The 13,928-nt window shown below is 43.3% G+C and overlaps 1 protein-coding gene across 1 annotated transcript in view; it reads right to left on the bottom strand.

Annotated features, from left to right (window-relative positions):
• Positions 1–653: 653 nt before the first annotated feature.
• The window catches only part of LOC110531229 (plexin-A2-like), a 435,878-nt gene continuing 422,603 nt past the window's right edge, over positions 654–13,928 (bottom strand). The window contains exons 28-32 of the mRNA XM_036988562.1: positions 13,278–13,468; positions 12,837–13,006; positions 12,425–12,637; positions 9,398–9,548; positions 654–5,365 (exon numbers count right to left, since the gene is read on the bottom strand). Of these exons, the coding sequence (XP_036844457.1) occupies positions 5,270–5,365; positions 9,398–9,548; positions 12,425–12,637; positions 12,837–13,006; positions 13,278–13,468 (821 nt within the window). The 3' untranslated portion in view covers positions 654–5,269. The remainder of the gene's footprint in view (positions 5,366–9,397; positions 9,549–12,424; positions 12,638–12,836; positions 13,007–13,277; positions 13,469–13,928) is intronic.

Raw genomic sequence — 13,928 nt, 5'->3', positions numbered from 1 at the left:
TTTTAGATTCCGTCTCTCACAATTGAAGTGTAACCATGATAAAAATTACAGACCTCTACATGCTTTGTAAGTAGGAAAACCTGCAAAATCGGTAGTGTATCAAATACTTGTTCTCCCCACTGTATAATAGACAGCGAGTAGCAGCAGTGTAAAAACAAAGGGGGGGGGGGGGTCAATGTAAATAGTCCGGGTGGCCATTTTATTAATTGTTCAGCAGTCTTATGGCTTGGGTGTAGAAGCTGGTATAGAGCCTTTTGGACCTCGACTTGGTGTTCCCGTACCGCTTGCTGTGCGGTAGCAGAGAGAACAGTCTATGACTTGGGAGACTGGAGTCTTTGACATTTTTTTGGGCCTTCCTCTGACACCGCCTAGTATATAGGTCCTGAATGGCAGGAAGCTTGTCCCAGTGATGTACTGGGCCAACACATATGGAATCATGAGAATCACAATACATATCGTATCGCCACCGATATATCATGATAATATCGTATTGTGAGGTCCCTGGCAATTCCCAGACCTAATATCTACCACTTATGACTGCCTGTACCTGTCGTACTGTAGCTAATACATGCAATATGCTTGCCCAGGATTCTCCTAGTCTGATTCTCAGAGGCAATTAGTTTCTTCTCGTGTCAATCAGACAAGGCAGTGTATTTCAGCTCTATGTGTTTTTTAACCAGCAAAGTTTATTTATATATAACAACAGTACAAAGTGAATCCTTGGCTTGCAAAATAGGTGTGCTTCATATTTACAATAGGTACACAATAATATATTATCATAACAAAACCAAAGCAAATAAAAAAAAACACAAGAACAATTTCTTTAAATACTTTTAACCTTCTTACAATTTTCACAACACTTTTATAAAACAACAAGGACAGCCATTATTATGATCATTGTCATCATTTGTATTGATTATATTACAGAACTCCAGTGTCTACAAAGGGTTGTCTACATTGTGTTGTGTTTAGAATGGAAGAAGGATATTCATTTCATTTTCCGTGATATTTTTGACATGAAGAGAATATTACTAATCTGATGTTCAATTCCTCCGACTGACATGAGAAAAGAAAAAGGTTGAATAATTATTGTTTTTCTGTGAGTAATGAAACATACCAGTAAACCCATCACTACATCACCTACAGCGCCAAGAGCAGAAAAGTGCACAATCTTCTTCAATTAGGTCTCATGTCTTCTGTAGTGGGAACGAAGTCGCTGTGTTATAATATTCTATCGCCAAAGTGTATCAACTGCAACACGTCTCAGAGACCATTAACTGGCTGTGAAATTCAATTCTGCGCTGCAGAATGTCAAACAAACGTAATTATAAAAAATTCACCTTTGAAATTCTTATTGAATGTCATCATCTCCCAAGAAATACAAAAGTGTATAGTATGAAAAAATCAATTAAAATCTCTTTCACAAAACGTCAGACGCAGACAGATGTGAGTTAAGACTTGATAAGGAATAATACGATGTGTGAAATGTATTTTCTATTGGTGTTATGGCATGCTGACCAAAAGACAAGGTTCGATTTATCATTTTAAGAACAGTGAAGCAAAAACAGTGAATGGTAGTTCATGAAAATAAAGACAAATCAAAAACAGAACATTAAATAAAGATCCCTTAAGAGAAAAGCAAACTTAGTTCAAGTCAAATCCCACTTTTTCCTTTAAAGGCCCAGTGCAGTCAAAAACATGAGGTGGATCAATACTGTTAAATCGTGAAAAATATGATAACACCCTTTAAGTGTAAGAGCTGTTTGAAAAGACCGCCTGTAATTTCAGCCTGTTTTGGTGGGATGGAGTTTTGCTTGAGAAATTGCTCTTGCTGAGAAGCTATTTTGTTTTGTTTTTGACCATTTTGATTGAAAACAATCACAGTAAGGTACTTAATTGTTACCCAGAAATGATTTGATATTGAGATAAAAATGTCTGCCTTGGGCCTTTAATCTGTTACTACTATGGAGAATATAGCATAACAATATACAAGGTACATTTGAGCATGAGTGTCTGTGTCTATATTTAGAGTGCACCTATAGACACAGTATTTGTGTTGAGCAGGAGTAGTTACTGCTTACCAGGGGGCCAACAGACCCCCCCCCCACATCTCTCCCTATACCCATCCACCCCCCTTGGCTGGAGATATTAATACCATGCCAATCATGTGGTCTCACTGCATTTCTCTTTACCAGTTTTGATGTGTTTTTCATCTATCTCCTGATCACACAACTACACTCCGATCAAAGCGCTTCAAAGCAGGAAACCAGAGCTAAAGGGGTTTCTCAGGGCCTCCCGAGTGGCGCAGCGGTCTAAGGCACTGCATCGGTAGTGCTTGAGGTATCACTACAGATCCGGGTTCGATCCCGGGCTGTGTCGCAGCCGGCCACGTCCGGGACACCCATGAGGGTGCACACAAATGGCCCGGCGTCGTCCGGGTTAGGGGAGGGTTTGGCTGGCCAGGATGTCCTTGTCCCATCTCGCACTAGCAACTCCTGTGGCGGCCTGGGCGCAGTGCATGCTGACACGGTCGCCAGTTGTACGGTGTTTCCTTCGACACATTGGTGTGATTGGCTTCCAGGTTATCCAAGCAGTACGGCTTGGCCGGATTGTGTTTCGGAGGATGCATGGCTCTCGACCGGTGATTCTCCCGAGTCCGTACGGGAGATGCAGCGATGGGATAAGACTGTAACTACCAATTGGGGAGAAAAAGTAGAAAAAAATGAAGGTGTTTCTCTCTCTCATTTCTGACTGAGCTCTACTCTTCAAACAGCTCTGGCGAGATGACTGAATCACCGCCCACCTTCCTGTACAGAACCAGGTCATAACCTCTTCACCTTTTCACTTCTTCACACACCGTGGCAGCCCAGGTACCTTATCAAAAGGACAGTGTCAAATTCAACAAAATGGAGCCACCAGAGGCTGCAGATTAGTGTTGAAGTGGTGAAGAAGAATCAGGAGAACTTTTATGGTTTTATGGTTGGTTCATTTGGAGTTCTAAGGCAGCAGAGAAAAAAATAAGCACCTTTCATCCATCAACATTGGTGTTATATTTTCTCCATCCATAAATAATGTAATTGTACTGTACACCTTTAATACTACCTAGTTTCAAGTACTTGATGTAAACAATGAGCAAACATCAAAGTCTGGAGAAAACAGAATGGTGGTGGTCACTAATCCAGCAGAGTGAATCTACAGTATGTGGTCATCCAGCTTTGACAGGTTCCCTTTAATTCCTCACTGGAAGTCAGTCTATATATCCTTTCATGAATGGGTTAAGTTTGGTACAGGACAATCCAATCTTACCAAAGATCTACCTGGTAATGTAACATGCATTATGTCTGACGTGTTTATCCTCTTTTGTCCATGCTTGCGGTTGAGATATTTCTTCTTAACTATTACTAGTAACTATTATACGGAGTTGTGTCTCTCCTGAGCCTACTACAGTACCTTCCTTCGTACCTGCTGCCTGTTCACTAGCTTCCAGTTACATGAGCACCTCTCTACAGACTCTACTTCAGTTTGAGGGCGTGGCTGGCTCCCTCTGTAAAGCATTAATCGATTTGGACACATCAGTGAATCATTTTTAAATGACAGGATCTTTTGGCACTTACTCAAACTAGACCCACACAGGCTTCTTCTTACTATCTTTTAGAAAGACATTGTTGTTGGTGTACTGGTTGGGTAGAAAACTAACGTCTGCTAACATTTAGCTGCTGGCCATCTCCAGCTAGCCTGATCCATTGGCACTTAAAAAACAAAGATAGACCTTGAAAACACTTCTTCTGACATGTGATACGATGCATGCAAGTTTTACACACACACTTGATCTGATCCCCAAAAGCGATACAAACAATGGTTATATTACGGAGTATTTTCACTATCGCTGCCACCGGCCGGACGGCCTCAGTCCCCATCTTGGCAGGCCTCTAGAATCTAGTCTCCAGTATATTATGGTATTTGTACGTTAAGGGCAGCGTAGCCACGGCAAAGACGCCTACAATACAGACGGCATAGTACACACCCTCCTATGATAGAGATAGAGATTTGGTAACAGGTGAAACATTGTGAGTGGGGCAAAGGACTAGGACGGATGAATTTTCAGTACATGTTCAGTTAGCCATCTATTTAGACATTATAGAGTTCTGTTCAACTAACTCCATTTTGTTTAGAAAAACAAACCCAAAGGAAAAAGAAAAACCCACATCTGCTTTTGTACATTCACATACATTGACATGTATGAAACAGAACCTACAGTACATACAGATGACGTTACTGCTGAGGAGGGTCTTATACAAACCAGTATGGTGCTGGTTGTTGTTTTGTCCTTATACCCAACATACTCTGTGGACCTGTGTATTTTCTCTTATCACACAGGGTAAAGGGGTTTGGGGTTGATAAGCATGCTGGTTGAACTTTGACCCCTCCAGAGGTCGCCTGTTCTGAGTTCCGTTCGCTCTCGTACGATGAGGATGCATTTGGTTGGTTTCTGTACAGGGCTGATGGGTTACAGTCAGAGCTGGGTTCTGTCCACTTGGTCTCGAGTCTCATGTTGATAAGGAATGGTAATACTGTCTGAGGAGAACAGAGAGCAGGACAAGACATGACATAGCACCATGTCTTTCTGATGGCTACACCACCCTATAACATGTGTTATAACACAACCTTTGACTTTGTACAGTACAACAATGTCCATGTATGTATCAAGAGGAAGATGGCTCAACTGCAACCAATAAAATCAAAATGTACACATACAAAAATAAACATTTGGAAGCAAAACTCAGGAACAATATCTCTGGAATCAAACATGAGAAGTCTTTATCCTCCATCTCTCTTCTCCTTCTTCTTTCAGTGTCTCTGTTGTGAGTTGAGCAGACGGAGAGTGTATCTGACTATAAGATCTCCCCTCTGTTTGTTCTGTCTCTCAACAAACCTCTCCTTCAGGGCTATACACACACACAACACAAAAATAATATCCTTTGGAAAGAAAAATGCCATGTAGCCTTTATGGAGGTGTGTGGTGTGGTCGTCCCACCTTACATCATCATCATCATGACCATCCATGTTTCCCGAGACTATGGCGTCTTTTAGCCAGGTGGTGGCAATATGGCACGAGAGGAAAATAAGATAAAAACAAAACTCTTTGTTTGTGGATGTAAAAATGTCCCGTGGTGGTTCGGTGTCCATCACACGGTGAGTATCGGGACTGTTTGTTGGGTGGCTGATGGACATCCCAGGTCGGTTCAGTCGTCTAATCCCGTGGTCTTTCTCAGCTCTCCAGGGACATGGCTGAGATGAGCTGCTCCACCTTGTAGGCCAGACGTTGTTTCTTAGCCTGCTCGTCCTGCTCCAGTGCCATGGTGATCTGGGAGGGGTTAGAGACAGGACAACAACATGATTTAGTGTCACTCTAACCCGGAAGCCACAATTGCAAAGACCCTTCATATGCAAATAGTCTGCAAGAAAATTTCAAATAGAACATATAGACAATTGCTGGTGGGTATGCTGATGTAATGCTCAATTACATCTGTATAACATTGCCAATGTTGACTGAATGGTAAGGAATGACATTAATAAAGTATTCACTCAGCAAAACAATAAATGTCCTCTCACTGTCAACTGTGTTTATTTTCAGCAAACTTAACATGTGTAAATATTTGTATGAACACAACAAGATTAAACAACTGAGACAAAAACTGAACAAGTTCCACAGACATGTGACTAACAGAAATTGAATAATGTGTCCCTGAACAAAGGGGGGGGGGGCGGGGGGATCAAAATCAAAAGTAACAGTCAGTATCTAACAGTCAGTATCTGGTGTGGCCACCAGCTGCATGAAAAACTGCAGTGCATCTCCCCCTCATGGACTGCACCAGATTTGCCAGTTCTTGTTGTGAGATGTTACCCCACTCTTCCACCAAGGCACCTACAAGTTCCCGGACATTTCTGGGGGGAATGGCCCTAGCCCTCACCCTCCACTCTCCAATCGTTGGCCACGACAGAACACTGACATTCCTGTCTTGCAGGAAATCACGCACAGATCGAGCAGTATGGCTGGTGGCATTGTCATGCTGGAGGGTCATGTCAGGATGAGCCTGCAATGACAACAAGCTCAATCCGATGATGCTGTGACACACCGCCCCAGACCACGACGGACCCTCCACCTCCAAATCGATCCTACTCCAGAGTACAGGCCTCGGTGTAACCAACCATAAAATCATAAAAGTTCCTTCAACGATAAATGCGAATCCAACCATCACACCTGGTGAGACAAAACCGTGACTTGTCAGTGAGGAGCACTGTTTGCCAGTCCTGCCTGGTCCAGTGACGGTGGGTTTGTGCCCATAGGCGACGTTGTTGCCGGTGATGTCTGGTGAGGACCTGCCTTACAACAGGCCTACAAGCCCTCAGTCCAGCCTCTCTCAGCCTATTGCGGACAGTCTGAGCACTGATGGAGGGATTGTGCGTTCCTGGTGTAACTCGGGCAGTTCTTGTTGCCATCCTGTACATGTCCCACAGGTGTGATGTTCGGATGTATCGATCCTGTGCAGATGTTGTTACACGTGGTCTGCCACTGTGAGGACGCTGTTCGTCCTGCCTCCCTGTCTCACAGTACGGACATTGCAATTTATTGTCCTGGCCACATGTGCAGTCCTCATGCCTCCTTGCAGCATGTTCACGCAGATGAGCAGGGACCTGGGCATCTTTCTTTTGGTGTTTTTCAGAGTCAGTAGAAAGGCCTCTTTACTAAGTTTTCATAACTCTGACCTTAATTGCCTAGAGTCTGTGATTTTGACAAATTATCTTTGAAAGGGACGTTTCTTTTTTTGCTGAGTATATGACTCTGGTCTGTGCCAGTTAGCACGCAAAAGGTCCAGACTTCACTGTCTGTTGGATGGGTGGGATCATGTGTGCTTTTTATTTAATGAATATAACATTGTCTCTGTTGGAGATGGTAACACAAAACCGATGAATCCAACTTGTGTAATGCCCTTTCTCAGTTTCATCTTATGCTTTTCTCTCTCCATAAATGTGGCATTTCTCAAGTCTTGTTCAAAGGGGAATCCGACAGGGTCTCCTCTCTGCTGTCTGCAGTGTCACACAGTCATGACATGCTGTATGTACATCAGCGTGACATTGCGGTGGCTGGCGGGGCTTTTTCATGTGCTTGTATCAAACAGGAAAAATACTACTCAATAAGATCACAGGTATGGGCCACATGCCACACAGTGACATCGATCCAAGGTATGGATCAATGCTAATGCAGCAAATCTCTCCTTTTTCTATATGACAGAAATGTATTCTATGTGAACAGTGGTTCATTGAACAAGAATAAGGGCTGATAAAGCTTGATATGCCTCCCAGGAATAAACTGTGTTGCCATAACTAAGCATTGTAGGCATTGTGCTAAACACACTATGGAGACATTAATGAAGACTAGTTTCTCTTAGGGTCTGTTGGCAGTCTGTACATAGCTCCAGCAATCTGTTCCATAGTAGATTCCCTGCCTGTTGTCTCGCTCTCAGCTGCTTAAGTGCTCTTCGAGGCTGGCAGAGCAGAGCCCAGCGGAGCCTCTCCTCCTCATACCACTCTGTTATTAATCTGCTGTGCTGTATGCAGGTGCAGCTCCCGCCCTCTGTCTACCATCTCCCTAATCCATTTAGTATTGCTCTAGCCCGTTCATAGAGGGGCCGTACAAGGAGTCAGGCAAGGAACAAACAACCCCGACAGCTACAGATAAGGGCATAAGCACTCAGGAGACAGGGAGAGGAGACACAGAGAGAGGGCGTGTGTGTGTGTGTGTGTGTGTGTGTGTGTGTGTGTGTGTGTGTGTGTGTGTGTGTGTGTGTGTGTGTGTGTGTGTGAGAGAGAGAGAGAGAAAGAAAGAAAGTTAGAGTGGGGAAGGAGCATGAGGTAAAAGAAGAGACAAAGAGAGAAGAAAGTGCAGGATAGAGAGTGGCAATAAAAGAGGTGGAACCTCTATGAGAGGTTTAAAGAGAGAGAGAGTTAAAGAGGTGGTCTATGACAGGATACAAGAGAGAGAGTTAAAGAGGTGGTCTATGACAGGATACAAGAGAGAGAGTTAAAGAGGTGGTCTATGACAGGATACAAGAGAGAGAGTTAAGAGAGGTTAAAAGAGAGAGAGTTAAAGAGGTGGTCTATGAGAGGTTAAAAAAGAGAGAGTTTAAGAGGTGGTCTATGAGAGGTTAAAAAAGAGAGAGTTTAAGAGGTGGTCTATGAGAGGTTAAAAGAGAGAGAGTTAAAGAGGTGGTCTATGAGAGGTTAAAAGAGAGAGAGTTAAAGAGGTGGTCTATGACAGGATAAAAGAGAGAGAGTTAAAGAGGTGGTCTATGAGAGGTTTACAGAGAGAGAGTTAAAGTGAGCCCTAGTTCTAGCTACAGCAGCTTCAAGCTCTTATAGGGCAGGGAGGAAAGAGGAGATAGAAGAGAGAGTGGAAGAGAGAAAGATAAAAATAAAAGAAAGTGAGAGAGAAGAGAGAGTGGGCTCCTAATTCTTGTGAATGTGGTCTAATATAAAGGTCAGACTAATGGCTCCCAGAGGAGCTGCTGACATTAAAGCCGGAATGTCTCCATTACAGAAACCTTTCTCTTTCTCTCTCCTCTCTCTCTCTCCTTCTCTCTCTCCCCTCTCTCTCCTTCTTCTCTCATTCTCTTTCTCCACATTGTTTCGCCTCTCTCCGTCACTTCTTTGTTCCATTATTCCATCCTTCTCTCACGTTCTCTCTCTCTCTCTCTCTCCTCCTCCCCTAATCATTCTCTCTCCTCCTAAATCTCTCTCTCTCCTCCCTTTCTTTCTCACATTGCCCTCCCTCATTCTCTGTCTGTCTCTCTAACTCTCTTTCTGTCTCTCCATCTCTCCCCTCTCTTTCCCTCAACCCCCCTCTTCACTCTCCCTGTGATCTGAGACAAATGGTCTGCCACATCTTGATTCTGCTCCAGAGAGCCACAGAGAGAGGGAGAGAACATGGCTGTGTTCCTTCACACCACTCAGGGGATGGGGCGGCATGCTGAGCTGCTTGTACAGTTGCTGTTCCTGTCGCTCCTCCACATATCATACACCCACAGCCAGGTCTGCTACAGCTCTCACTGGCCCGGGACATATGGCACTTAGGATGGGTTATGTGATGTGGTAGAGTGGGGAGTATGGTTATTTTTAAGAATAGCATCAAATCAGAGAAACTTGGCCTTTCTGAAAGTTCTAGAAACACTCTAAATGAGTTAAGAATGACCTTTAACTAGCCTTGAGTGAATAGATGGGTTAATAGGATTGTAGCCTAGCCTATTAGAATGTCCATCCTTGCAGTGTGTGTGTGTGTGTGTGTGTGCGTGTGTGTGTGTGTGTGTGTGTGTATATATATGTGTGTGTCAGGACTCACCTCCTCACTGTATTTGGAGACATAGGAGTAGATCTCGTTGAGAGCACTGAGCATGTTAAACTCTGTGGAGTGGAGCCTGGCCTGCTCTGCCAGGTAGGCATTCATGTCCTGGTCACTGATGGCTGGCAGACGGTTAATGTCGGCATAGTACCTGGAGGCACATACAGGGAGCGACACTCACTATCAACATGCACATATTCTATACCACAATGCTTTCCTGGAAAGTTGAGCCTCATTTTCTACATATTAGTCACATTTTACTAGTACATATATAATACTTAATATAATGCAAGTGTATCCAGGACCAAAACAGTTTGTGTGAGTAATAAAACAAGGATATAGAATTGTATGTGGTCAATTCTACGGTAACAGCATTGTGCTCAGACTTAAAATATGTGCCAAACAAAAACCTTTTATTTCAACGTTCAACAAATACAAAACTCTATGCACAAGGACACATTTTAATAATTTATAATTTTACAAAAACACATTTACTGTAAGAACTGTCCTATACTGTACTATACTGTGTTGTACTATACTGTGCTGTACTATACTGTGCTATACTGTGCTGTACTATACTGTGCTATACTGTGCTGTCCTATACTGTGCTATACTGTGCTGTCCTATACTGTGCTATACTGTGCTATACTGTGCTGTACTATACTGTGCTATACTGTGCTATACTGTGCTGTCCTATACTGTGCTGTCCTATACTGTGCTGTCCTATACTGTACTATACTGTGCTGTCCTATACTGTCCTATACTGTGCTGTCCTATACTGTCCTATACTGTGCTGTCCTATACTGTGCTGTCCTATACTGTGCTATACTGTGCTGTACTATACTGTGCTGTACTGTGCTGTCCTATACTGTGCTGTCCTATACTGTACTATACTGTGCTGTACTATACTGTGCTGTCCTATACTGTACTATACTGTGTTGTACTATACTGTGCTGTACTATACTGTGATGTACTATACTGTACTGTACTCCACTGTGCTGTCCTATACTGTACTATACTGTGTTGTACTATACTGTACTGTACTATACGATACTGTAGTATACTGTGTTGTACTATACTGTGTTGTACTATACTATACTGTACTATAATGTGCTGTACTATACTGTACTGTACTCCACTGTGCTGTCCTATACTGTACGATACTGTGTTGTACTATACTGTACTGTACTCCACTGTACTGTCCTATACTGTACTATACTGTACTCCGATGTACTGTACTTCATTGTACTGTCCTATACTGTACTATACTCCACTGTGCTGTACTATACTGTACTGTACTCCGATGTACTGTACTCCTTTGTACTGTCCTATACTGTACTATACTCCACGGTGCTGTACTATACTGTACTGTACTATACTGTGCTGTACTGTACTGTACTCCACCGTGCTGTCCTATACTGTACTATACTCCAATGTAATGTCCTATACTGTACTATACTGTGCTGTACTCCACTGTACTGTACTCCACTGTGCTGTACTATACTGTGCTGTACTATACTGTACTGTACTATACTGTGCCCTCCACCACTGTGCTGTACTCCACTGTGCTGTACTATACTGTACTGTCCTCCACTGTGCTGTACTATACTGTACTGTCCTCCACTCTGCTGTTCTCCACTGTGCTGTACTATACTGTACTGTATTCCACTGTGCTGTACTATACTGTACTGTATTCCACTGTGCTGTACTATACTGTACTGTCCTCCACTGTGCTGTTCTCCACTGTGCTGTACTATACTGTACTGTATTCCACTGTGCTGTACTCCACTATACTGTCCTCCACTGTGCTGTCCTCCACTGTGCTGTACTCCACTGTGCTATGCTAAACTGTACTGTACTATACTGTACTGTACTCCACTGTACTGTATTATACTGTACTCCACTGTGCTGTCCTCCACTGTGCTATACTGTACTGTACTGTACTCCACTGCGCTGTACTATACTTGCGCTGTACTATACTGTACTATACTGTACTATACTATACTGTACTCCACGGTGCTGTACTATACTGTACTGTACTCCACTGTGCTGTACTATACTGTACGATACTATACTGTACTACACTGTGCTGCACTATACTGTACTGTACTATACTGTACTGTCCTCCACTGTGCTATACTCCACTGGGCTGTACTATACTGTGCTGTACTATACTGTACTCCACTGTGCTGTACTATACTATACTGTACTGTCCTCCACTGTGCTGTGCTGTACTCCGCTGTGCTGTACTATACTGTACTATACTATACTGTACTCCACTGTACTGTACTATACTGTACTCCACTGTATTGTACTCCACGGTGCTCTACTATACTATGCCGTACTATATTATACTGTATTATACTGTGCTGTACTATGGTGTACTATACTGTCCTCCACTGTGCTGTACTATACTGTGCTGTACTATACTGCACTGTACTATACTGTGCTGTATTATACTGTGCTGTGCTATACTATACTGTACTATACTGTGCTTTCTTAACTTGTGAACCCAATTGTGGTTTGGGACTACTATGATTTCCCATTGTATCAATAGCATACATTTTTCAGAAATTTCAGAAATCCGATCACTTAATAATTCATAAACAAAATTGATATTAGTAAAAACCACTATAACTAAGTGGTAGGTCTACCTTTACTTGTTACTTCTGTGAACTTTTATTATCCTCCTTCCTCACGAGGGAGAGAATTTAGAAAATATCTTAAAGATATGTGGGTTTTCTCTGAAATTATATAAGTGTTGATATTAGTTGGCAGGGGTCTTTACTTCAACATCGTGTTTTAATGTATTTCTAACACGTTTTAAGACTTTTTCTAAGACCCCTTTTCCATCTGTCTGACCAGAAATCAAAGCCTTTGTTAATTCCACATTTTTAGGATGGAAAACAAATACTCTCAGCTTTCATTTGACACCCAATTGAATATGCTCCTATAAACTCCATATGCTGGTGCTCATGGGTTATTTTACATGGAAATGACCATGTGTATATTGTGTCTCACTCATACCTCTCCACCCAGCTCTTGTAGTTGGGGATGTCTTTAGCGTACAGCAGCTTGTTGGAGGGAGAGTCCTTGCCCAGGCGGTGCTCTGACGTGGAGCAGGAGTCCATGAAGGTCTGGGCCACCACAGACAGACAGGCGTCTGTGATGCTGCTCTTATGGATGTCAAACACAAACTGGGGGTTCTTGATCACGTTCACCCAGAACCGCAGTGGAAGACTGGGAGGTAGAAGGAGGTAAAGAGGGGGAGAGAGGGAGAGAGAGGGCAAAGAAATGGGTCAGTCAGAATCACTCTCAGAATCCACTGATAAAGTTTAGTCATGACTCTTTTGTATAACTAAGAGATACACATTGATACACATTGCATCCTATATTATACATCCTATCATTTCTACTCTACATCATTCAGGTTCCTCACCAGTTGCTCTTCCATGTGTGGCGGACATCTTGGTCGTGGATGCCGTGTTTGTCCGCCTGCTCGTCCAGGAAGTCAAACATGTATTTGATGGCGAGGGGCAGGGCGCTACCCCGGTGGACGGTACTGAACAACGTCTCAAATAGGTCATCCACAAACTTCTGCAGGGTACCCTGGGTAAAAACAATGAACACTCTAGTTCAGACTTACATAAACTCACTCAACAACAACTGATTTCCTCAAAGAATAGGAGAGAACCAATGGAGACAAAAGTCTGTCAATAGCCACGGGATACATAACATACAACCGTCTCCCCAGCCACTTTGTAAAATGTATGTAAACATAACCACAGGAACTGAAAGTAACCTACTGTAGTAGGATTGAAATATGGAGAGACAATGCAGTGTGATGGTATGTGTGATAAGTATGTAAGCTGGGGGTTACCTTGGTGGCCAGCAGCCTGGTCAGGTATATCTCAGATACCATCTTGCTGCCTCGGTCTCCCTCCTTCTGGTCTCCATGCTCGTGGTTCTTGACCAGGTGCCACACCTTGACCCCACTCTCCAGGTCAGGGGTTATCATAGGGGCACGGGAACGCAGACTGTCTGGACTACCTGTGTACCGGAAGGATGAGTCTAGAGTGGGAAAGAGAGAGGGAGAGAGAAATTAGACACTTGTAACTGTGTTCCTAGTTCTGTGCTCTTTTCCCTTCAGTTTGGAAATAAACAGTAACACACACACACACACACACACACACACACACACACACACACACACACACACACACACACACACACACACACACACACACACACACACACACCTCCTCTCTAATTTGCCTGCAGGTCTGTGTCTGTCTGCCGGCCATCGTTGTTGATAGGTGTCTGTTGGGTCTCTGGAGTGCAAGAGCCGCTCCCTTTCACTAGACTAGATGGATCCTAATAAAATACCAAAGATGAAAGGAGCCATGCACCTCATTAATATTTCATTAAGTCCAGAGAGTGGAGGGGCATCTCTCTCTCTCTCTCTCTCTCCTTGTTTCTCTCTCTCTCTCCCCCATCTGTCTGTATCTCTCTTATCACATCACTCTCTCCC

Source organism: Oncorhynchus mykiss, chromosome 9, assembly GCF_013265735.2.
Source record: "Oncorhynchus mykiss isolate Arlee chromosome 9, USDA_OmykA_1.1, whole genome shotgun sequence".
Lineage (NCBI taxonomy): Eukaryota > Metazoa > Chordata > Actinopteri > Salmoniformes > Salmonidae > Oncorhynchus > Oncorhynchus mykiss.
Note: the sequence above shows the minus strand (reverse complement) of the source record. Positions and strands in the feature narration are given on the sequence as shown.